This window comes from Podarcis tiliguerta, assembly GCF_965153285.1.
Source record: "Podarcis tiliguerta genome assembly, chromosome: 1".
In the NCBI taxonomy this organism is placed as follows: domain Eukaryota; kingdom Metazoa; phylum Chordata; class Lepidosauria; order Squamata; family Lacertidae; genus Podarcis; species Podarcis tiliguerta.
Window position 1 is genome coordinate 103821080 of NC_139534.1, and position 26934 is coordinate 103848013.

A 26934-nucleotide genomic window follows, 5' to 3' on the forward strand; every position below is an offset into this window, starting at 1 on the left:
CAAGTGGGAAATGTGAAAGGGCATGGAGAATCTTTGGCAACTATGATATCGCTCTGACTTACAACGTGCTGTTAGGATGTTACTGACAGTGTCTGCATGTTGAACATAAACCTGTCTCAGAACAGTCTTCAAAAATGCACCATAGAGTGGTACTCAATAGCCTCCCAATAGTAGCATCATTCCTGGTTACATGGACATGGTGGCAGCAAGTTGGGACTGTGTGGGCATGTTGGCAGATCCAGTCCAGAACTCCCACTGCTGTGTTTGTGTAGCCCCTATCACTACTGTGTCTCACACTGCCCCAGTTAGCAGCAACAGCACGGCTGTTGGGAGAGCAGTTGCCTGGTACTGTGCCAGTCGCTTCTGTGCACATGCACATTCATTTACATAGGCATGCTCATACACTTTTGTTTAGCAAACATAACAAATGTAACTAACACGTTTTAACTGTTGTGTTTTCTAGCCTTTCAATATTTGTGTTTTCAAAGTGGTTTTAAAAATACATATTGGCTAATTGTGAGTAAGCACTTTATTATCGCCAATCCAGTTTAAGGCTGCAGTCCTATGCAGAATTAGCTGGGAGTAAGCCTTACTTACTGTGAACTTTACTTCTCAGTAGAGAGAAGTACAGGATATGTGTATAGGATTGCACTCAAGGGCTCCAGGTGTGTGTTTCGTTGATGGACCAAAGAGAAATCATGCAAATTACTACTGAGCTGCAAATGTTACAGAAGCAAATGATTAGTTTTGCATTTCCACAGTCACAGAATTCAACATGAGTTTGAAGTAATACATGGTACAAATGCATAATCATTTTATTCTGAATATCTCTAGCAATTTAACAGGTGGAGTTAGCAACAGAAATCATAAATTGCTCTTGAAGTTGTAGAGAAAGTTGTACTCCAGTAACTGTTTCTGTCTTTTCTCCAGTACCAGGTGTTGCTGAATTTGCAGCTTCTTTTAAAAGTGTAAGTAATTTCTCACTTGGATTGACAATTCAGTACTAAGCATATCTGCTCAGAAGTAAGCCCCAATAAATTCAGTAGGACTTAGTCTAACCATTGTTCACCTAGGCCCACCAGTTTATCACCCAGTGTTATTCCTACTGTGTTGTTCAGAAACCTGATATATTGCCCAAGCAGGCAAAGACATCCCATTCCATGCAAAAAGCTGACTAAGAACTAATTCTAGACTTGGATGTTGTAGCTAACTTGACAGAGCTGACCCATCCATTAGCCAGGGTAAACCAGCAGATTTTAGGTCTCCATTAAAGTAGAGCAAGTTGGTATGTTTTTCACTTATTATAGTTTTTACACTGTTTTGTGGAGTTGTTGACCTTCTCTGCCTGAGGCACCAAAGTGTCTTGGGCCATCTCTGCAACTTGCAAATTCTGGTTGTGTGTTTCTTCACTGGAAGCTTAGCAACCTGCCATATTCAAGGACAACTGAAATGGCCTTTTTTGAAACTCCTTTAAAAAAATATAAAAATTGACCTCTTAAACTCATGACACTTTATGTCGTTTTTCAGCCTGCTTTTATTTTTTTAGAAAAGCAAGTTTTGCATCATATATTTTTTAATATTTGCAACCATGAGAACTTTTAAAAAAAGGCTGGATTTTTAGGGTGTCATAAAATAGGAATCTGACCAGTGGGTCATAAAGTGGTCGATAGTTATATTCTATGTAAGTGTCATGGAAATGTAAAACATAATAATTTTCATACTTTTGAGTTAAGAATCTATTGGTGTCTGGACACTGCATGCTGAGTTTTGTTCTGTCTACTACATTAAAATTGTAGTAATTTTTTGTAGTTTATACAACATTGTGTAGCTATTTAGAACTTGACAGGTGATCTGCATTTTTTGTACTTTTATCACAAACAGGATTCTGTGTAGTCTGCATGTGCCAGTGCTGATATACAGTGGTGCCTCGCAAGACGGAAAGAATCTGTTCCGCGAGTCTTTTTGTCTTGCGGTTTTTTCGTCTTGTGAAGCAAGCCCATTAGCGGATTAGCGCTATTAGCGCTATTGGCAGTTTAAGGGCTATTAACGCCTATTAAAGGCTTAAGGGATTAGCGGTTTTGCTGCTAAAAGGCTTTTAGCAGCTTAGCGCTTCAGAAAAAGGGGTTTTGGAGCGGGAAAAAAACCTCAAAAATTTTCGTCAATTTTCGTCTTGCGAAGCAAGCCCATAGGGAAATTTGTCTTGCGAAGCGCCTCTGCAAACGGAAAACCCTTTCGTCTTGCGGGTTTTCCGTCTTGCGAGGCATTCGTCTTGCGGGGCACCACTGTAATCTTATTTGAATTGTACTTCTATTCTTACAATGGGAATATTTTGCAAAAACAATATTTGCTAATATTTCTTATTTACATTTTGATTCTATTTTTTAAAGAAAAATTAGCTTCGTTCTGCTTCCAGTTCTGCTTCCAGCAGCTAAACTCCATTGTAATTAACAATTGCTATGTAATGCAAAACGCTGTTGGGTATTAGGTTTTGATCTGGTTTTGTATTCCGGCGTGATAAAAGGGTTTCTGACTCCTTCCTTCATTCTGACAGCCTCAGCAATAGTAAATGGTGAAATAAAAAATGTGTGTGGTTATTCAAAAACTCTACAACTAATACTGCAACCTTAATTCTACTTACCTGAGAGTAAGCCCTATAGAAAACACATGCTCTGTATCAAAGTAGAGCGAAATTTTATGCAATTTGGCAGCTGAGCCTATTTTCTATCAGCTGGTTCCAGATATTAGAAATATTTCCCAGTTTCTGTTTATCAAAAACACAGGTAATCACAATTTTTCTATATATGTGTGTGTATTTTTTTTTAATAGCCCATCACCAGTTCTCCTCCCAAATGGATGGCTGAATTAGAAAATGATGATATTGACATGTTAAAAGGTGAGTTCCTGTCAATGTTTGAGCACTTCAAATGACTGGAATTAACAAGCCCAGTATAGTTTGTCTTTACAACTACACAAATAGTTAAATATTTGTTTTTTATCTTTTTAAGCTCTACTCAAGCATTCATCTGAATGTATGTGGGCAAAAGATTGTGATGGGGGGGACAGGGGTGCACACATAAGCCCATTCCAGTGTCCCTGCACACACCTCATTCACACCAGACCTTTCCATGCTGGGAGGGAAAGCTTGAAGGGAAGAGGGTGTGACCAGCCAATGTTCATCATGTATCTGTGATTCTGGATCCTTTCATTGAACCTCAGACTTGGAGAACATCATGCAAGATGTGTATTTCAAGGACTTGGAGAACATCATGCAAGATATTCTCCAAGTCCTTGAAATACACAGGAGTATTAAACCACTAGTGAATTTCTGTATGTAATACTAGTTTCCAGAATAGTAGTTGTTGTTGTTGTTGTTGTTGTTGTTGATGATGATGATACAACATTCTGGGAGTGATAAAACCCTTCTTTGAAGTATATGTTTCAATTTTTCTGTATAACCATTTTAAATTTCATGGTTAATTATTACTACGGTATTATTAAATTTGTTACACATACTTCACCAGCAGGTTGCAGGGCATTTTTAATTTTTCTTCAATAAGCTTCTTACATAGATGCTTCAGATCAGGCTAAATGTAGGACTGGATGTTGGGTTTGTATATCTATAACAATTTTTTGTCTACATAGTCTTTAAACCAGCTCCAGTCATGCAAGCTAAGCTTAAGGATGTGGTGAGAGCAGCTTGTAGCCATTTAAATGGACTAGAGCAACACTATGTGAAAAAGAAAGAGAAGAGCTGTAACCTTAGACATATTTGGACAATGGTGTGCCAAATACATTTTGTATAATAGAATAGTGACGATACTAAAGAAACAACATGAAGAGTCTTTGCTAGGAATTCATTTCATGGCACATCTTAAGCCACACTTCTTTTTTTTTAAGAGTTGGGGAGTCTCACCACAGCTAATCTAATGGAGAAAGTGAGAGGTCTGCAGAATCTAGCATACCAACTGGGACTAGACGAATGTAAGTAGATAGTTGCTAAGGTGTATTATGTTTCAAAACTGTAGGTCTGTTGCTTAATTTTCTTATAGAGCCAAACTTTACATATTCAGTAAGAACATATTCAATATTTCACTTGTGAGAAATAATACAATAGCCAAGCATGTATGATATTGCGCTGTTAGTCTCCTGAAAAATTAACAGTTTGGCGTGGCTGCATCAGTAGTAGAATATCTCTACAAGCAGTTGCTGGGTTCCTACAACGATTGTGTGTCTCAACGATTTAGGTGGGATGTTTCTCCTGTTTCTTCTGTGAACCTCTCTAGTGTTTTGTAATAGTAACCCCATAAGATAACTGAAGTATGAATTCAGAGTACTTTGGAACACTTCTTACTTGAAGATGAAATTACTCTATTAGGATTAAGTACTGTCTTATGATATGCAAGATAAATAAATAATTATTTGAATCAGTTTATGAGAGTCACAACAAAAGCTATCTTTCAGTATCCTCTAGGTGGCAGCAAAATGCTACCTAGAGATAATTGGTTCTCCGTGATGTTTTTGTAGCTTTTTAGATTTGGATTGAGTTCTTTTGCGGGGTGGGAGTGTTAATCACTGAATTATTATATTGTACTGAAAAATGATATCAGAAAGATTGTCTCCATGTAGTAATGTTGATGGTCCCTTATTTTTGTGGAAAGCTTGATAGAGAAATTTCTACTGACTTTTTTTTATTCTTCGTTAGCAGTTTGCAGGTTTAGACGTTATAATTCTCATGGTCAGTCATTGCTCTCTCTTGAGATTAGATTTGATATTTTGCTGAGGAGACCATTTATTTAGGTAATTCTAGAGTTACAATTGGTTTTTAAGCTATAAATTTATAGTTCCATGTACTAATATTTCTCATTATAAAACTGTTGCCTTTCTTTGCTGCTCTGACATTTAGAATGTTCCTGCGTATTGTATATGACCACCGAAAGCAAGCCATAAGAAAATTACCTTAGTAACTTAGTTTGTAACTTACTATGGTACTATCCTGCTCATTAGGATCCTCTGTGCAGTTAAGTAATGGCACAATCAAATCTTAGTTTAATAAGCAGAGATATGCACAAGCTTCAGACACCTACCTCCAACTGCTTTGTTCCTCCCTTTGCCCAAGCCAGAGAGCAGATTAAACCATGATTTCTTGTTAACATCTGATTCAGGAAGCTGTAGAAAGACAGGATAGGACAGAACTTTTAAGTTATGGCTTCCATATCCTGGCTTGTTCCGCAGCCATTAACCATAGTTTCCTGGTTTATATGTAATATGAAATCACAGTTAAATGCATCTTCCTGGTTTGTTCATTCGTGCAAAGGATTAAGCAGAGTGATTGCGTTCAGGTGCCTGAAGCTCATGAATAGTTTAATAAGATGAGATGAGATTTGATTATTCAAATGTTACCATTAAATAACTTGTTTGGAGGATCATAACTCTTTACATAGCATTTATATGCCACCTTTCAATAAAGTTCTCCCACTGGCTTACAAAATAAAAACACTAAAAATCCTAAAACAAATAGCAATAGCAGAGAGAAGACAATTCATCTCCTACAACTTGGTAGCAAGAGAAGGGGATAAACAGGCCTCATGAGAGAGGACATTCTGTAGTACTGAAGCCATCACAAAAAGGCCTCTTGGGTATGTCAACCTGATACGCATCAAGGATGCTGGCCAGCTGGCTGTCCACAGGCATAATCCAACCCCACAAGCAGTTTTGCTGGGTGTCTGGTAGTTCTATCAGATTATACTTAAGGTATGCTAAAAAGTAAAAATTTAGAGAAGCTCTGTTCTGCAAAGGCAGAGATCTGTCGGTAACAGTCTATGCCAGGGGTAGGCAACCTAAGGCCCATGGGCCAGATGTGGCCCAATCGCCATCTAAATCTGGCCCGCGGACGGTCCTGGAATCAGCGTGTTTTTACATGAGTAGAATGTGTCCTTTTATTTAAAATGCACCTCTGGGTTATTTGTAGGGCCTGCCTGGTGTTTTTGCATGAGTAGAATGTGTGCTTTTATTTAAAATGCATCTCTGGGTTATTTCTGGGGCATAGGAATTCGTTCATTTTTTTTCTTCAAAATATAGTCTGGCCCACCACATGGTCTGAGGGATGGTGGACTGGCCCATGGCTGAAAAAGATTGCTGACCCCTAGTCTATGCACTGAAAAATTGCTCATAAAAAATGGTTACAACGCACATGCAATGTTAGTGCTACCTCTATATAAGCATGGTTCAAATGCAGTGTTGGCCTTGTAAGGCCTGGGGCATACCTATACTAAGATGGTGCCAAAACTCCGAGGGCATCTGGCTGGCTAAAGCTGTTCTACATTGATAGCATCAATGTTGCAACAAGCTCAGCACTGTCGAGATTGTTGGTGGCTCTTCTGATGGTATGGGACCAGGCCACTGAATATTAGTCTCTGGTCCATCAGCAGACTGTGATCAACATTCTGCCTCCCTTCTCTCTCCTCATTCCCCACTTCCCACTCTGGTCATGCTATTGTGGGGTTTTGCCTGTCATAAGGTGGTCACTTTGTGTAGTAAGGTATGGTTCTATTCCCCAGACAACTATCTGGAACAGAGTGAGTGCAAGAGTCTGAGCATTCCTGGTTTAGGTCCTAGACTACTCCAGTACATGAGATGGAGTAAATTCCATTGCCGGGTCTTATTGAGAGGTATGTAATGCTTGATTGAGATGGCTGTATGGAAGCTATCAACCAACTGATAGCTTCCATGCAGCCATACAGTTTTAGGTGAGCCATAATAACAGATCAGATACCTTTTTTTAGATCAGGGATAGCCAGTTGCAATCTACAGGCAGCATCAGGAATGCAGCCAGTTATCTAGTGCCTGTTAGGCTCATTGTGTTGAGAAAATAATCTGAGGGTGAAGACAAAGCATGCTCATATTTAGGGCAGGGCGGGGAGCAAATGGCTAAAATCAGTTGTTCCAGAAAGCAGCAGTGTGACTAGAAGAACCTTGTGTCTACATTGCATTAAAAAACAGCCTGCTAGGATCATATGTAGAACTTTCTTATACCCTCCCATCAGATGTATGGATAAATGTAGCATGGTCATAGGTTCTGAAACTTTCTAGTGTTGCCCTCCATGTTCATCTTGCGAACGTGCCATAATGTAGCATTGGGGACTCTCCAGGGTTTCATGCAGGAGACATTCTCCCAATGTGGAGATGTCAAGGACTGAATCTGGGACTTACCATGGAGGCTTAGCTCTTCCCCTCTGCAGCAGTAGGTATCAAAGCCTGATTTGGGGTGCAGGCACTCTGTACAATCTCAGAGGCACTACCATTCCATTGTGTGGTCCAAAGATGAGCTCAGCACCAGTAGGGAACATAGCAAGGTGCCTTATACTGAGACAGCTCATTCGTCCATCAAAGACAGAATTGTCTAGCCTACATTGACTGAGAGCAACTCTCCATAGGTTTCTCCAAGTCTGACTTGAAGATCCTGGGGATTGACCCTGGGTTGCTTCTTCTGCTTGCCACAGCTTTCTATTGTGCTTGGCATATTTCATTTTCCAGCACTCAAAAGCTGCCCACCAGATCACGGGGCGGCCCTGCTAGAGCCCCTCTGATTTTCATCATCCCACCTCAGAGGAGGAGCAAAACCACACCATGCTGTGCAAATACCAATGGATGAAAGAGAAGCCAGGCACATAGGGTACTACCCAGGCTCACAATCACTTCTGTCTGGAAGGAAAGGCCAGCCTTTCCATAAGCCATGGCTGAAGAGGCTCCTGCTGACTGGAAGATTCCTGCAGATCCTGAGGTCCATGGAAGAATCTGTCCCGCATGATTTTAATGCATCCAGGCTGCTGTTTCTGTATAATACAGTTGATTTATATTTTGATATATATCAACTGTATAATACAGTTGATTTATATTTTGTATTGATCTCTTGTTTTATGATGCTTTTAAAAAATGTTGCGCCTTGGGATAACTCTGCAGCCCCCTGGTTAACAACCACTGATCTGGACTAGTAGTTTATACAACATTGTGTAGCTATTTAGAACTTGACTGGTGATCTGCATTTTTTGTACAGTGGTACCTCGGGTTAAGAACTTAGGTCGTTCTGGAGGTCTTTCTGGGTTAGCAGAGTCTGTAACCTGAAGCGCCTGTAACCCGAGGTACCACTATTGCTATTTGTGTAGTACAGCATAAAATGCAACCAAACCTCAAGTTTAAATAATAGAACAGTTGTGATATGCAGAGCAATGGTTCAGAAAGAGCTGGTTTCACCTCAGAGAATTGGCTTTATTAAATACAAAGCTACCATCTGTTCTTGAATGTAGTCAGAATTACTTTAGCTAAAATAATTTGCAGCAATGATTAGACAACCATGTGAAATTTTACTTTAAAATATTTTATGATTGTCCTACACTTAATGAATTCATCTGATATTAATTTTGTATTCCCTGATATGCACAAAGTATCGTAAACCACATCAAAATTCAGAGTTGTTGGTTTTTGGTTTTGTTTTGCTACAATGTTTTGCTACCATGGTCATGTAGCTGCGTAAACTGTAGAACTTACTGTTTGATACCTAGTCTCCAAGGAAAAGAACAAGCTGGCATTTCGACATTGGTTTAAAAGTGGGAGTGCTTTATGATGAGCAGAGGGCTTGGAAGTTCTTCTGTAACTTGATAACCATGTTATGTAGGCTTTTATGTATGGAAGGTGTGGCTTGCTAGTATGCCATGAAAGAGAATTCTAGAAGCCCACACGGGGTTAGTTAGTTGAACATGGGGCCCATTGAAATCCGTGAAACAAATTAGTCACAATTTGACTTGCATTCCATTTATTTAAACAAATTTACTGTGGATCCAACCCATGTACAGTACTTATTTTGTGTTGTGTTGTTGCCAAGATGCTGGCTTCTTTTGGAATGAACATGAATGTTCTGCAGGTTCTATGGTTTGCTTCTTGTGTTTCATCTGGTACTCAGATAAGATATATTGACTCCAAAATGTGTATGTAATGTGGCAAACAATATAAACTTCAGGTTTCTCCTTTAAAGTCTCTGGTAGCAGGCCGCGGCTTCATTGGCTTGGGGGCATGGAAACATATGCATAGGTCTCTTGCTTACACATTTCAAGAGAAATTTCCATGTATGTATACATGGGATCAGAGCACAGAGAGATGCTAGAAGATTGTAGTCCTACTTTCCACACATAGTCGTGGGAATCTAGAAATAATTTAGTAGTAAGAAGAAAGAAGAAGCTGCTGCTAGATCAAGTTGTTGCTGGTAGGAAGCCTACAAAAGCAGGACCTGAGTACAGCAGCACTTTCGCAGCCTGCAGCTGCTAGCTGGGAACAGCTTTTGCAAGGAAATAGACTTCACCTTGGGCCAGGCATGTCCAGAATCTGTTTCGGGGGCCCAAAGTCCATTTCAGGGACCCAATCTAGACTGCCGGTCGATTTAATTCGGCCCCCGTGGTAGAATATGTCCTAGGGTAAAATCCCTAAAAAAGCTCAACCACTTTGGTCGGCCCTCACGCGTGTTCACTTCATCAAATCTGGCCCTCTTTGAAAAAAGTTTGGGCACCCTGCTGTAGGCCTCTGAGAAACTAATCAGCTATGGAGAGTACTTAGGTTTCCAGCACTCCTAGATGTATGTTAGACCTCACAGGCACTCACCCCAGTTCTCAGCCTGGGATATATATATTTTTTTTCCATACTTCATTCTTTTTGATCATTCTAGGTCTCTTTTGACACACACTCGTGTGCTGTTCACATGCAGAGGAACAAGACATTCACCTTTGTCTTTGCTGCTCATCACACAGCTTGGCTTGTTTACTCACTGTTTTGTTTTTTTGTTTTTTATGTGTGAGTATTTCAGTTTCTAAAAAGAGCCACCCAAATATCAATTTAAAATTAGGATGCACACAAGACCCTTGAATGGGCTAATTTTGACATGTAATATTCTTAACTATCTGCAGTCCACAGATCATGACCTCAACTTTTTATCATCGCTATTGGATTGTATGCCAGTTTTAGAAGTGAAGGAGCTATGGGAAGTTTTAATTGTACCTGTGTGATTTATCCCCAGTCAGCTCTTTAATTTCTTCTGGCTGTCTGAGGTTTCCGACATGCTGTAAATTTCACCAACTTTTTCATTATCTGCAATTTCTTTATGACTTGTGAATCGGAGTGGAGAGAGAGTGTGGATTTACAGCGGATATAAACATGTCCATAAAGTCTGTATCTGTGTCAGTAATTGTACTGCTGTCAGTGACTGTCCTGTTTTACAGGCCTCTCTTGGGGAAGGAACACACTTTGCTACTAGTGGCAGTGTAGTGTTCATCCTTCGCTTTGCATTAACTCACCAAGAGATTAGGTTGTAATAATTGGGATGGAAATTGAGCTTAGATATTGGTCACTCACCCTCTCTCTCTCTCTCTCTCTTTCTTCTTGCTCTTAGCTAATGAATAAGTGAGTGAATTATCCAGTATTTGTTTGGAAGGAAAGGGAAATGGACAGATAGCTGCTTCATGCTAAAATGTGGTGCAGTCGACTAACAATAATGATAGTGCTGTGCATATGTACAGATTAGTTGCATGTACCATAATAAACACTGTCTTTACCTGCCTCACCAGTGTTTCTAGATTAACTATTTCTTCTGAGGCAGTTAATTACATCCTAATAATCTCCAGCTGTTGATGACTTTTTGTTGCCCATAGGAAGAGGTGTGGGGGCAAAGAGAGAGTATTCTTTTAAATGTCAATAAATGTGCCAGGTATTTCTTGTTTACTCTCTTTACTTCAAGTAAAGTAGTTTGATAAGCTGTAGATTTTTTTGACAAGGGCATTTTTGTGTGGCTTGTCTTTTAGTATATGGACTATTAGGTGTTTGGTATAGCAAAATGCATTTCAGACACTGGAAGATTATTCATGATGTCTTTGTGGAATGTCTCATTCACTTGTCAAATACCCAGAATGTGAGCCGGTTCCAGCACTTCTGATATATATGCCTGCCAAACAGATTCAGACTGTGGAGAATGAAAACTTAAAATAAAGCCTTTTCGGGAAGTGTTTGGGTACAAAGGACTGTTCAATAGCTCACTTCCTTTTGTTCATGTCAGTGGATGCTAACTTTAAAGCCTATGGCACTTGCGTGGCATCTTCTGGAATTACAAGGGCATGGTTCCCCATTTATAGTGAGTGTAATTATATTTAAATAGCTACCAAAATCTGATACGTGCATGCACTTGACCTTAAATATATAGATAAGCACACTTCATTTGAGTCTTGCAAACCCAACTTTATACAAATTCATGGGAAGTTTCTAGTTCCTGAGTGTCACTCTGTCTAGATTTGCACACATTTAAATGCTGTTTATCTTGTATTTTTATGTTGTCAACCACCTTGAGATCAACAGAGGAAGGGTGGCATATAAATATAATCATCATCGTCATCATCATCGTCATCATCATCCATGGTCCAAACTACTTGGTTTGCCACTATGGGCAGGATAGAAAAGAAACACCTGGCAAATTGTAACAGTTGGCTGTTGTGTGCATGTCTCTCTAGGCTTGTTCACACATTTCACTGAACAAGGGTACCAATTATCTCTACACATGTTCCATACAGCTAAACTATTGTGTACACAGACTGTGCTCTGCTGCATTATTAAAAAAACTATTTGTGTACACAGATTGTACACTCATTGAATGCAACGTGCGAACACGCTCAAATATTCTGCACTGTTTTATTTAATGAAGTTATTGGTAGACATAAAGGAGACTGTTTCTAAAGAGTTAGAAATTGAGAATATGGAGTCTGTGTCTGAAAGCTTGGCCTTTGAAAAGAAATAAAATAAAATTGTTTTTTAGTTTTCAAAAGTTTACATACTTCACCATCAACAATATGTTTAATTCAGGCCTGGCTTCTTTTGTCCATGATAGGTCTACAGTCAAACCTCGGTTTTCGAACGTTTCGGAAGTTGAACGGACTTCCGGAACAGATTACGTTCGAAAACCAAGGTTCCACTCTCAACTTTTCCACACTGGAAAAACGTCTATCTTGAACTAGGAATCAGCTATTACCCTTTGTCACACTTGCTTCTTTATATCATACTGCAGGGTATATATACATAAATAAACTTGCAACTAAATTTTTACATTATAATTTTCAAAAGTAGAAGACTTACATTTTACTAAGTTGTGATTATAAACTTAGATAAGACAGCTTGTAATTATAAGGTGAGACAGCTGGTGTTGTCCAATTCCTTGCCCATTGGACTTGGGTCTGGGTTTAACACCTGCCTCTGTCATGGACTTGCAATATGCCTTGTGTAAGTTGTGTTCCTTACTTCAGTTTCCCATCTGTGTAACATGTGTAATACTTGACAAGGCAAACAGGAAATTTGCAAATAAGTAGCAATATAATATGTAACCTGCCTTTTTCAAATCCCTGCCTACATTTTTATTTCCTACTTTAGTTGTTTATGACAAAAAGCAAATAATCTTGAAGCATTGGGTGCCAACCAAGGCAGAAAACCAGTTCAGCTCCAAATGCTGATGTATAATAATAATAATTTTTTTAGCATAATAATAATTTTTTTAGCATAATAATAATTTTCTTAGAAGATTTGAATGTATCCAGAATTTCAAAATAATCATTCTATGCACAAAATTTGGTGGACCCTGATGTATTCCAGTCACAACTGTAGTTCTTTAAACAATCACGTAGCTAGGACTATTTTTCAGCTGGAGCTTACAGGAGCTCAGTTCTGGCATCTTTTAGATGGGCGCCATTGCCATTCTAAGAGAACAAGAAAGAAGTTCATGGTGAGCTCTGGCACCTATTTTCTAGAAAAAATAGCACTGCATGTAGCTCTGTTTTAATATATCTTCCCTTCTGCCCCCTCCTAGTTTCCTGGGAAAAACTTGGGACAACCTCATTTGATTAAGTAAGCTATGCAAAGTACCGTATTTTTCGCCCCATAGGGCGCACCTAGTTTTTTTTGGGGGGAATAAAGGGGGGGAAATTATTTTCCCCCCAGGCGCGGGGCTGGGGTGGGGGAAGCCCGAGCTTCCCCAGCCCCCAAAACAGGCAGCTCTCCGCAAGCCATGGGAGCCCGGCGTGAAGTCGCGCCGGGCTCCCGAGGGTTGCGGAGAACTGCATGAAGCCCGGGGCGCACTCCGCAGCGCTCCCCAGGTTTTGGGCTGCAGGCTGCTGTCCGCAAGCCTTGGGAGCCCGGCGGGAACTCCCGCGGGCTCCCAAGGCTTGCAGATAGCTTCCTGAAGCCTGGAGAGAGAGAGGGGTCGGTGCGCACCGACCCCTCTCACTCTCCAGGCTTCAGCGAAAGCCTGCATTCGCCCCATAGGACACACACACATTTCCCCTTCATTTTTGGAGGGGGAAAAGTGCATCCTATAGGGCAAAAAATACGGTATGTGGAAATGCTTGATTCCTAATGGCTTCCCATGTGATGTTCAGCTGTGGCATATACCACTTAGCAGGTGATTAACTGGGATGCACATGGATATATGTTTTGTAAATTAATCCTACAGACAACCCTGTTCTTGTTTACTCAGAAGTGGGTCCGACCCTCGTTTTCTCTTAGCAAATTCAGCACTCTTACTAGCTGAGATTTCTATGGTTTGTTTAGAGAAGAACCTGTTGTTGTTTTCTCAGCTTCCCAGAAGCAGTTCCTCCTCTTCTGAATACGAGGCCTTTACAGAGATCAATTGCATTCCCTTTTTGCATCCCTAGTCACCGCAGCCTTGCAGGGCCTGTATATATCGAATGTAATATAGCTGGGCCAGAGCTCTGTGACAAGATCTAAGTGCCTCATTAACTCCTGTACGCTAGAACAAGATAAAAATGTCATCAAGCCCCTATCAGATGCCTGATATAACCTCTAGCAAGCTGGAGTGCCATTAGTTTAAATTCTCAATCAAATGCCTTCCTTGAGCTTAAGGAGCAATGATTAAACGTGGAGTGTCCCCTGAGGACTCTACAGCTGTCGCGGCTTGGGGTGGGTCCCTTCTCTTACCAACCGGAGAGTCTTGAGCCAGAGGTCCCAGTGGGGCGGGCCCTCTTCAGACCTGCACGTGCCTGCCCCAGCTGTTCTCCTTTGCCTAATGAATTGCTTTACAGGGAGAAGCTGGGTATTGTCATCACAAGCTGCCTTCCCTGGGGGCTTGAGCCAGCCTCGGTAATGACTAATGTTAGTGATAGTAATTGAAGTGTGATAGCTCTCTGGGGACTCTGCACCATGTTTGATGCTAGCAAGCACTTGTGGCTGGTGCAGGCCTGCGAACGGCTCAAAAGTGATTTTTAATTGCTCTGCTCCCGTAACTACACTTAAAAGTGGACTTAAAATGTTTCTCATTTTCATGGTAATCTGATGGATCTATATTTTTTAGAGTGAGTGGTACTGTGAAAGGTTTGCAGGACTCTACTGTCCTCGTAGTCCTTTTATTTATTTATTTATTTATTTATTTATAATTAATTAATTAATTAAAATTTGTATGCCGCCCTATACCTGTAGATCTCAGGGCAGTTCACAACTTAAAATCACAATATGAAAAACTGAAATATACATAATAAAAACACAGACAACTCAATAATCCCCCCCTTCCAAAAAAAGTTTTCAGTTAGTGATAATTGCAGTAGTCCTCGGCACCCCTGTTGCTTGTCCTCATCTGTCTGTCAAGTTGCAGTGTGTGGAGCATACAGTATGGATCCTTCTCTTTTCTAAGTTCAGCTGAACTCTAGAGGAAAGAAGAGTCACACGCAGGGATGTAGTTAGTTTGTTCATTGGCATCAGCATATGGGAGTGGGCCGGATCCTTACCACCCACAATAGGCAAAGTTTGACCGGCAGCTGGTGTCAAAGACGTCAGGTGACATGTTTTTGCCCATGTGATGATCAGCTGATGGTTGCGGCTTGCAACCTTTCCTTCACCCAGCCACATCTTATCTGCCCCACAACTGACATAATATATAACATTAGATATGAGGAAGGTGCATGTGACTTAGCCAAAATGGCCTTGCGGGCCTTTTACTGGCTTTATCTGGTTCACTAGCTATAGCCATTGCTGGACAGAGGTAGCCTGACCACTGTAGTCCATGTGTTGGTAAGTTGAAGGCTGGATTACTGCACCATGCTCGTTGTGGGGCTACCCTTGGTCCTGGTTCAGAAACTAAACTAAACTAAACTAGTGCACAATGTGGCTGTCCGGCTGCTGCTAGAGGCCTCTGGCTGGCAGCATGTGACGCTAATATCTGGCTACCCGTCTACTACTCAGCCAGGTTCCAGGTTCTTGTATTAATTTATAAAGCCCTGAACAGCTTAGGTGCAGGGTTCTTTAAGGACCGCCTAAACCCTTATATCTCTGCTCAGTCACTAAGATCATCTGTAGGGTCCTCAATGGTTCTCTCCTGAGTTGGCAAGGTCTTTGACATCAATACAAAATAGAGCCTTGAGTGTCACCAGCCCAGTCCTGTGGTATGTTGAAGTCTGCTTAAAATTTCTGCCATTTTATACTATTTTTCAGAATTTTGTATTCTTTTCTAAGCAGTAGTGCAGTCTCCACAGGATCAGTTTTACTTGAAAGTTTGGCTTGTGATATCCTTTTCTAGAAAACCTCTGCTTCAATGCAGACAGTTCAGAAACAGTTCTTTCCTCCTCTCCCATTCCTGCAGCCCTGCATTGCATTGCACAGTGTTGGACTAGAATTTAATGAATGTTTGCGGCTGTGGCAAAGCTTGCTTGCAGATCTTGGTCCACTTCATATGTAGCTTCTTACTGATATTTCTGCCTATAGGAAGAATGTTCATATGTTGATACATCATTACAAAGAATATTGAATATAGTCAGCTTTAAAGATACAAATGTTTTGCACTTACATATTTCTCTGAAACAGCTTTGTTCAGCAGATTTGTGCTGTATCTATTTAATGAGAGAGAGCTCTTGGTTCCTTGGAACTTCTGTGCAAAGGCGAATGGCGAACATTATAGCTACAAAGTGTGAATTCTTAGCTGAAGTACTGACAGCATGAGCTTTAAAAAAAGAAGTAGGAATGTCTCATTTTTGACGTCACAGCAATCAAGTTCCAAATTAATTACTAAGAGACACTATGGGGAAGAAATTTTCAATCTTTTCTGCTAATTTTCTCATGCTGCTCCTAGTAATAATCTTTCATTGTATATGCATTATAGATATGCTTGGATTTGTTAATTGTAATATAAAATTAATGAGCACACTCAAATAGCAATTAGTTACAGGCATTCTTCAGGAGGCTCATGGCATTTTGTTCTGCCTAGTGTACCTGATACCTGCATCAGCAATCTTGACCACATTTATCAAGGTTTACTTGTGGGGTGGCAGCAATAATGAAGGGAGTGCATTCTATTGCTCCAGCATGTCAACCAGAATAAACCCCTCCTTCTTTCCTTATATGACCTGTACACTGTTAACAGCTACTTTCCTATGGTTGCCAAGTTTCCTTAGCAAGGTCTCTAAAGCCCAGGTCTCATCTGGGCTTGTGCTGTTCCTCATTAATATACACGTGCAAATTATCTATCCTTCCCCCCCCCCCCCCACAGAGTGCTACACTTTCTATAGTTTTTGTTAAGTCAAAACCTTATGAAATTATATTTGTGGGTGTTCTTAAAGCTAATTTAGATGGGCATCATCATAGTTCATGTATTGTCAATATATATTCAGGTCAAATACAACCCATATAATTAGGTTTATATAAGCATGCTTTCTCAGTATTTTGCTCTGGTTTAAGTAAATCAATTTTAAAATCAATTTCTGTTTGTACAAATAAGACCTTTAATGTGGTAGCCTCAGACTTGGTTGTTTTAAGCATCGTGCCTGTTCTGAATAACTTTCGCTGCTGTGTTCACTAAAAGTGCATCTGCTGGCAGAATAGGTCTTATTTATATGTTGGTTCTGCAAGATCAAATACTTCAGAGTGGTTCCACTTAAAGCTCCCAAGATAACTGCCAGTTAGCACTGATGGTTACACATTCATCATTTTCTGTGTAGCATGTAGATACCTGGGCACTGGTTGACTTCTATCAGACCAAGCTGTTTTGAATTCAGCAGCAACCTTTCCTAAAAGAAGGAAAGTTGCACAAAGTATGGCACATCTGGCAACACCAATGCAGACAGTTCTGAAAAGTTATTTAAAGTTCTATGATTTTTGCCCTATGGAAGCATGGATAAACAAGTGTCTGATCATGATATAATTATAAGGGGAGGTGGTGATAGGAGTTTAACTCCATAGAAGATATTTCTTGAGCCAGTAACCTTTCTATAGGGATGCGGGTGGCGCTGTGGGTAAAAGCCTCAGCGCCTAGGGCTTGCCGATCGAAAGGTCGGCGGTTCGAATCCCCGCGGCGGGGTGCGCTCCAGCTGTTCGGTCCCAGCGCCTGCCAACCTAGCAGTTCGAAAGCACTCCCGGGTGCAAGTAGATAAATAGGGACCGCTTACTAGCGGGAAGGTAAACGGCGTTTCCGTGTGCGGCTCTGGCTCGCCAGAGCAGCGATGTCACACTGGCCACGTGACCCGGAAGTGTCTCCGGACAGCGCTGGCCCCCAGCCTCTTGCGTGAGATGGGCGCACAACCCTAGAGTCTGTCAAGACTGGCCCGTACGGGCAGGGGTACCTTTACCTTTACCTTTAACCTTTCTATAGAAAGCTGCATTCACTGCTGGAATTCAGTTGCTGTGCTCTGCTTTTCCCTGGGGGATTTAATACTTCTTCTACATACCTTAGTAGTATTCCCTCACCCCACGCCCAGCAAGATCAAACCTGAAACCCTGAAGAGCTGTTGCCAGTGAATTAAAGACAGTACTAAGCAGGATGGACCCAGTGGTCTTGGTATGTGACAGTTTCCTATGTTCCACATGACACACAATATGATTGGTGTATTTTTAAAACTAGGGTTTCCCAAATTTGGGTCTCCAACTTGGACTACAACTCCCATCATCCCTAGCTAGCAGGACCAGTGGTCAGGGATGATGAGAACTGTAGTCCAAAAGCAGCTAGAGACCCAAGTTTGGGAAGCCCTGTTCTAGAGAAGTCCTGTACAACATTTTTAAAACACTTGTACTAGCTTCACATTCTTAATCTGCAAGTGTGCAAACTTTTTAAAATACTTCTTTAAAAAGATCATCTTTCGGATGCAGTGAGTTTCTTAGCTCAACATAAGGAGCAATTGCCAGCTAATTTGTTTATTAGATATTTGGGCTTAGGCATCTAATAAGTGTAATAATGCCTGGTTAGTGATGAATAACCTAATGAATCTTATGCAAGCAGGTTCCTTAACCCTAATCCATTGACCATGCTGAGGGTCACTGTTGCGGTGCATTTCTCAGGATGAGCCGCATGCTGCCTGCTGCTTCCCTGTTAGAATTCAGCCTGCCATACCCTTAGCACCCTGTCTCCTGAATGGAATTCAAAAAGACACTTAGATTTCCATAAATAAATTAGGAATTCAGTGGCTTCTTCCGGCTAATCAGGACAGGCTGATAAACCTTGCTAGCTGTTTAATAAATGAATTGTGACTGATTACCTATTAATATGGACGCCTCAGGAATTCACCCAGGGGGAAGCAGAGCAGTGAAATAGAGAGGGGCATGGCCCCCTGGGAAATCAGGGCTTCATGTTTGCAGCTTAAATATCTCTGTGAAGTATCAATAAGGAGGTAATTGAATTTTGAACACAAACATGAGCGCCGGATGGATGAAGAGAAGGGGAGGGGGCTCTGATCGTCTCTTCTAGGCCCCTTCATTCTTCCCTCCCCTTTCCCTTGGAGACCACTCTAGTGAAGATAGATGCTAAATCCATTAAATAAAGATTAGACTCTGTCGTGGTAGAAAATGGTAGCTTAGCTAGATCCCTGGGCAAATTGGGACTTTTAGCAATACAGAAAATTAAAATATACATTTTTAACAAGTGTGCTATCGACACGCTAATAATGGTTGCCTGTCTTGGGGGTTCGCTCACCTTTAGATTTGCTTTTGTTAGTCTATAGTGCTCTCCTTGTTTCTGTACTAGATTTTTTGTTGTTGTTGTTCCTTAAAGTGGTAAAACTGTAGCTTCTTCAGACTATGATCTGCTGTCTCCTAGAATGAGATCTAAAATGTAATATTAGACAAGAGATGTCTTACATTCCCTGAAATAGAAAGACTACCAAGAAGATGCAGTTAAGGCAACAACATGCAGACACAAGGATAGATGAAACACCCAAGAGAAATACTGTACTTTTATGTCTACACAAGCTCCATAAGGACCTTGAATCCAAGTTGTTTTTTTTCTTTTCTAGGTTTGCCTTAGATTGAATCTGACTATTAAGAGGGTGGCACTGATACCAGTTGTTCCTGGTTTCTAGATTGCTCTGTAGGTCAAAAATAATGAACTTACTAGTGAAGAGGTTTGCACAACAGTTAAATCAGAACTCTGTGCCTCAAGAAGCAGACAAAACTTTCCCTCTGTTAAAAAGCTCTCTACTCTTCATTATACTTGCCGTTGACTTGTTGCCAGAACTGTAGGAAGTCACCATATTCTAGCACCTTTTAGACAGGATAGTATTAAGTTCAAGGCAGCTTCTTTAATTTTAGGATCTCTTCACCGAAAGATTACAGCAAAGTGGTCTGAGTTTAACACTCCATACATTGCATAAGTCTTGGTTTGTTTGAACTTGTAAAATAACTTTACACTTGTGCTAGGTAGATGGAAAACACTCTGAATGCATGAATATAAACAGCAATCCAACATATATATGAAGGCTGTAGTTGTCCCCTGAGAAAATAGAGGGGAATGGTAGTGAACCAACTACTTCTATAGAGATCCCCTCTTTTCCATGGAGAGGATAGGATTTGACCTAAAGGCTTTTTACATTACTGGGATTTTTATCTCCATACAAGTCAGCATGCCAAGAAAGTCGTTCGGCACTTGAGCCTACTACAGATTCTAGAACCGGCGTCATTTTTCACAATGCAATTTATTGTACTTTTCCTTTATTCCATTGTAGCTCTTTAAAATTTTCATTTTTTGATTGCATCATGAAGAGCTGAAATGAGTTGTTTTGAGCGAGCGCTGCTGTGGTGTCCTACAGAATAAAGCTCAGTCTTGTAAAGATTCAAGGAAAACTTGCTTTTTCCAGAGTTGGAAAAGTAGCTCACTTCTGCCACTTTGGGGAGCAACATGCTGGATTCTGAGCACCAAAGGATAGCGAGAGTATTACTTAACCAAAGCAGCGTAATAGTAGACTTTGGTTTACTAAGATATATAGAAGAGGTTGTATAGCACAGTAGTTGCTACAAAACTGACCCCTATACCAGGAAATTGCCATTCCAAATTTGGCCTTGCCCAAAATGCATTAGGCAGCCTTTTGCAAGTTACTGCCTCTCACCCTTAGCAAATAACAGAATAATAATATTGACATAGCTGTTAGGGCTGTTGGATATTATGTGAAGCGCCCTGTGGACACTCAAGTACAATATAAATTCATACTGGTATTGAGATGTGCAGAGTTTTCTGGAACACATGCTAATGGCTTCACTGAGACAATAAAAAGATTCTGCCAAGGATGCTAAGGATTTAAGTATTTCATCTGTGCTTGGATTTCAGTGCTCACACAAATCCTCCCCTCAAGCATTTAAGTAGAATTAATTTACATAAAGTTGTTTCCTACATATGATCATGATGGTAAAGAGGGTTAAAGAGTCTTCTCCAGTGCTATCCAATTGCTGTCCTTCTGTTTCAAGAATGTAAATGTTGACTAAGTGTGATTCATTTTTTAATTTTGGAGGAAGACAGATGCTCTCTGATGGATTGGCTGAAGAGTTTCTTCTGTTTACCATTTCTGCCATTTTATATACTATTTATCAGAATTTTGTACTCTTTTCCCAGCAGTACAGTGGTACCTCTGGTTACGAACTTAAGTCGTTCCGGAGATCCATTCTTAAGCTGAAACTGTCCTTATCATGAGGCGCGCTTTCGCTGATGGGGCCTCCCGCTGCCGCTGTGCCGCAGCAGCACAATTTCTGTTCTCATCCTGGGGCAAAGTTCTCAACCAGGAGCACCTGCTTCCGGGTTAGCAGAGCTTGTAACCTGACGCGTTCATAACCAAAAGCATTCGTAACCAGAGGTACCACTGAACTACAGTCTCCACAGCTTCAGTTTTACTTGAAAGTTTGCCTTGTGATATCCTTTTCCAGCAAATCTCTGCTTCAATGCAGACAGTTCAGAAACAGTTCTTTCCTCCTGTCCCATTCCTGCAGCCCTGCATTGCATTGCAGGGGGTTATCTCTTCATATTTGTAGTCCAAGTCCACCTCTCCTCTTTATTGGTTGCAAATCATGTATGAAAACAGATATTGAAGCTATTTGGTAAGAATGGTAGAAAATAGCGCACACAATCTCTCCCTCCCTCCCTCCCTCCCTCTCTCTCTCTCTCTCTCTCTCTCTCTAAAATCTCATCTCAAGGATTTTGACACTGGTATACTTCCTAGTGATAGAGCATAACTTTTCCTAAGAAAAAGTAGAAGATAGCCATGTTGGGCTATAAGAAAACTTGCCCATCTAATTCACCATCCCTTCACTGTGGTAATTGCTCCTTTGGGCATAACATATTTGCAGAATCAACCACTTGTACTCTACATGTGTTTGGATGATAAGGAAGCTCGGTTATGAGTTAAGGACTCGTAACATTTAGAAATAACTTGGTGTTAGTCTTGATCTTTAATGCCCCAAACAGTTCAGGCCGTCATGGAGATGTTCAGGTCCCCCCAACTCCCCACTCCCACCCCAGTCCCACCAACTTCTGATCTGAGACAAGATCTTGCTGGCTCTGGTTTTATGTGTTTGTTTCTGTTCTGCTTTTTGAAATGCAATGGTTAGATGTGCTTTTGTTTTAATCGTTAGCCGCTTTTATGAACCCTTTGAGATTGAAGTGCAGAATATAAATATATGTCAATAAATGTTCCCCTAAAGAAGGTATACCGGAGCACTTAAGTAAGAATGTGAAATATTTTTCCTGCAACTGTTTATGTGGCCAAAGCAAATGCCTTTCCTACTGTGCACGGATTGAAAGCAGATTTGTGCTTTCTCAACTGAACTGTGGCTATGGCTGGTCATCCTTTTTGCTTTTCATTTTCTTGGATTGGGCTGTGCTTTCTTCAGCTCTGCCGCTGGAGATCTAAGCGATGTCAGTAGCACATAGCAACATTCACCACCTGTGGCCCCTTCTGGGCAGAGGCTGCATGTGGTTATTCATACTCTGATAACCTCCCAGATTAGGTTACTGCAACATCTTCTACTTGGAGCTCCATCTTTAATTTTTATTATTTGTCTTTTGTCCAAGCTGTATCTTCTTCTCTAGACAGTTCTAATCTTCACTTTTTTCTCTGTCCTTCTACTTCTAAAGCCTTTGGCTTCAGTTGAACATGGGTGAAGCACACCGAAAAGCCAATGCTCTTTAAGAGTGCTTAACTCCATTGAATTGTGCCCTTTCATTCTTTCACCTTGATTTACTGCAGTATGCTATTCCCCAATCTTCCCATTTTCCAGTCTTGTTTTGCATTCTGCTGCTCTGCTCACCTGGTTTACTCGGCATTTTGTTTTGGCAAAGTCTCGTTGTCTTCTGGCTTCTCTCCACAGGCCCCAGAACATTCCATGTGAAGTTTTGATTACAAGTATTCATGCTCCTGCTCCTGTTTCCCCCCTCTTTGCACTCCGACTCAGTTTCTTGGCCTCAGTTTTATGTTCCTACTTTGTATGTTAAAGATTTCCACTTCTGCTACTCTCCATCTTTTCTCACTTGTAGCCCTCTTCTGTGGAATACATGCTATCTGAACACAATGCATTCCCAAGAAATTGTTTGTCAGGTGAGCATTCACATAACAAGTCCACAATTACAATTGATTCCTATGGGGAAATTTCTAATGCATTCCTGACCAAATAAGTTTGACTCCAAAATGATGGAAAACCCCCAGGAAAACACTCAGCAAGATTACAGTACAGAAATAAAATTCCAAACATTGTAACCATTAAAATACGAACCTGTACTGTGCTTTCCCCCCTTCTCATATGGTTGTTATTCTGTGTATACATGTGTACATTTTGCCTGAGTTTTTCCATCTTATTTATTATTATTAAATTTGCATACTACCCTTCATCTGAAGATCTCAGGATGGTTAATTTGCTGCCCTTTGTTATGTTGCTTTACCTTCCCTCTTTTCAAATTCTAAATGGATGAAAAGGATATTGGCCTTTTTTTGGTACAATGTGGGTGCTATAGAAATATAATTAAATATTCAAGTATTGTGGATGTAAAAAGGAATGTATACACAAAATGTTCCCTTCTGTGAAAATTGGTTGTACAAGCACATTATGTAATTCTACCCTGGTTGCGTTTCTAAGAGTTCTGGAATGGTAACTTAGAACTGTAACAAAAAAGTATATATGAATACTGAATGTATAGACAACACTGCATGAGTTCCAGAGTTTTGCACCAAACTCCAGATTGCTAAAGAATCTAGATTCTTTGCTGAATGTGTCCATATCTGAAACTAATTCTAATGCCATGTGTGTTATCCAAAGAAATTTGGGTGTGAATCTTAATTTGAAAAGAGGTACAGCCATAAGATCCATGATGAAAAGTGCTAGCGTTAAAACAAACTGGATGGTTGTCACATGGAGTACAGTGCGTATGCTAATAAAGCTTTAGGCGAAAATATTGCATGCCTATGGTAGATTTAGTATGAAGTAAAGAAATGCATTCTGTTCTGTTGAGCAGATTAAAACAGAAGAAGTATCTGTTGAAACCTTTTCAAAAACATGTTCGAAAAAAACAAAAACTAGTCTTGGGTCATGGAATATGAATAAACAAGGAAACATGCTATATTCCCTTGTGCTTGTGGGCCTAAGCATCAGTTAGATTTGAGAAAAAAATTTAGTAGGTTGCATTTTTGTTATGAGAAGTTGTTGCTGGGGCAAGGAGGGAACGCCCTGTTGTGCAAACAAGAAGTCCTTGCCCAGGACTTCCACTGGTGGAGTTCATTAAGTGAATCCCATCCCAGATTTAATTGAACTTTGACTTGGTTGAACATACAGCTTTCAACCAGCTCTTTTTAGAACCCTCTATCTGCCTTACGATAGAACTTCTTTGCAGGGTATCCACAGCTTTCACCACACTCACAGAGAGAAGCCCTTTGCAACTTTCCTCTATTTTTGAGGGGATATTTACTGAGACCTTTTGCCGGCACTGCAGGAGGTACTGGTGCACGTTGGTGACCCCTAAATACAAATATGTATGTGCTTTATGCATCCAGTTTTGCTGATAATTTTTGCAGTGCAGTTAGCCACTATAACACTCCCGTTATACTGTGTGTGTGTGTGTGTGTGTGTGTGTAAATTTGTTTATAGAGATTGGCTTTAGTGTGTATCTTTTGATGGGATTTTTGTCTACATGATTTTACTTTGCAATATAGGATGTAAATTCAGCTCAGGCTTTGAGCACTATTATTAAACCTTTTCAAGGAGGTCCCTTGCGGCAGCTTCATAGAGCAGGTGGCCTGTACTGCATATGGGGAGTCAGGAGCCTGTGTCTTATCAGAACATATAATCTAAAAATCGCTCAGCCTGTTTTCCTCTCCTGGGGAGAGAACGACCACACTGGACTCTTATGCTAAAAACTAATTATTAACCTACAGTAAACGTCATTCAGCACAAATCCCAGCTGAAAGTGCCTGGGTGACGGATGTTTCTGGGTAGCAGGCCAAGCTGTCATTTGGCTTTTTAATAGATAGTCTGTTCATTGTCCCACAGAATTTGAAGCTTATCTTTTTGGATTTATCAGAATAAGCCGAGCCTTCTTTTTTATTTTTCTAATAGCTGTTTAGAGGAGTGTGAATTTTTTTTTTTTTAATGTAGTTCTCAACGGAGCTAGTGGGACACTGCCTGCTTTACTCAGTTATAGTGTGAGTGGTCCAGTGATACCAGACATAGAATTAGGGTTCATGAGAATTTCCATTTTCACTTTTACATAGAAGCTAATTTCTCACGATTCCTAAGTTCTATTTTAAAACCTGTAGGCAACGTCTATGAAAGGCTGTATTGATGAGGATGCAATTTGTGTCCTACATGATTACCTGTTTTTCCCTCACGATCTCCAGTAATTTTGACCAATATATTTCCTCTTGCTGCCACATTTTCTGTGCAAATAAAATAAAAGTTTTCCTCTTGCCTTCCTGAGGGTAATGCTCCAGCAACCTCACTCCTTTTTGTATCCTTCTCTGCCCAGGTCTGGCAGCTGCCACCACACGAGGCACACTGAGAAGGAAAAAAGGAAAGGGACGACTATGCATATCACTTCTCCCCGTGTGGATTGGCTTCCGGGTCTGTTTACAAACTGCACAAACAACTTTCATCCCCTTGGCAAGGTCTGTCATTTATGTGGCTTGTAAACACTCCTCCAGGAGGCCAAATCACATTTGCTGAAGTAATTAGTTATCTGGGACTGTGTGTATACAACTGCAGAGGCAGCGACAACCACCCGAGGAATTATGTGTGTAAAGGGGGTCTTAGAATGTGCTACAGATGGAACTCAGCATTGCACTCACTAGTGTTTCTCCACCCAAGCAAACACAATGTGCTTTGATGACCCCCAGTCTCTGGAGTTTCTCTGTCTGAGTGAGTGAATGCACCCGGAGCAGTCAGCTGGGAAACTTTGTGGAGCTTCAGGACACTACACACTCATTTCTCTCCTTCTCCCTTCCTTTCCTGGCAGGGATGTGAGAGTGATCATGCCAGCAGCAGGAAAAGAGCCTGATTGGGTACCCATTGACAGCTCTTACCCCTCCAAACTGGTAGTGCATTTGAGCTTCAATGTCTGATCCACAACCACACCTACCAGCCATTCTCTATTCAGCCATGAATTTGTTGCCAAGGAGTGTGGTGGAGTCTCCTTCTTTGGAGGTCTTTAAGCAGAGGCTTGACAACCATATGTCAGGAGTGCTCTGATGGTGTTTCCTGCTTGGCAGGGGGTTGGACTCGATGACCCTTGTGGTCTCTTCCAACTCTATGATTCTATGATTCTCTGATTGTTCATCTGTTGCTGTATTCAATACAAAGAACTTCACAATCAGAATGCCAGTGTTGAAAATCATGGATGATGATTTATAGAAACAACAACGCATACAATCATAGAGTTGGAAGGAGCCCTTGGCGGTCGTCTAGTCTGCCTGGTTATTGCAGCATCTGCAATACAGGATGTGCAGCTACAACATACCTGACAGCCGCTGCTTAAATACCTCCAGTCAAGGAGAGTCCACCCTTTGAAGCAGCCTGTGCCACTGCTGAACACCTCTTACCATTAGGGAGTTTCTCCTAATGTTCAGTTGAAATCCGCTTCCTTGCAGTTCCAATGGAAGTAACGTGGAAGTCTGTTCCACCTTCTGCATGACACCCCTTCAGATATGAGAGCTGCAACCATGCAGTCCCCTGTGCTTTAATCTTCACTTCTCCAAGCTAAACATCCATCTCCTTCAACCATTAATCATAGGCCTTGACTTCTAGACCACTCACCATCCTGCTTACCTTCACATGCCATGTGTAAGAAAATGGCTCCCTGTATCACAAAGTCTTCTTCCACACATTGGGATTTGACAGGGAGCAGAGGCAGCATGCTCATCCCCACTGCCCCCCCATCAGGTGTTTATGCCAGATTTCTAACACTTGCGGAAGGTTAAAGTTGTCCCCTACTATCCCAGCATACCTCAACCAGCAATGGGAGCTCTCTCAGCTTTTTCTCTTTATCTAACCAGTCATGGTGAGAAGTGGATTGTCTACTTTGTCCTCTTTAATAGTTTGATAAGGGGTTGATAACTGTGGTTAGCATTTGGAGGGATTCCTGCAGGGTTAAGGATGCCACCAAGGAAAATGTCTATGATTGGACTC

At 40.9% G+C, this 26934-nt stretch overlaps 1 protein-coding gene across 2 annotated transcripts in view; it reads left to right on the top strand.

Annotated features, from left to right (window-relative positions):
• Positions 1 to 26934, top strand: part of LIN52 (lin-52 DREAM MuvB core complex component) — a 37441-nt gene that overhangs the window by 820 nt on the left and 9687 nt on the right. For both annotated transcript variants that reach the window (XR_014512822.1, XM_083447235.1), the window contains exons 3-5: positions 931 to 968; positions 2827 to 2893; positions 3898 to 3981. Coding sequence is in view for 1 of the 2 variants with exons in the window: in XM_083447235.1 (XP_083303361.1) it covers positions 931 to 968; positions 2827 to 2893; positions 3898 to 3981 (189 nt within the window). In the remaining variant the exon portion in view is untranslated. The remainder of the gene's footprint in view (positions 1 to 930; positions 969 to 2826; positions 2894 to 3897; positions 3982 to 26934) is intronic.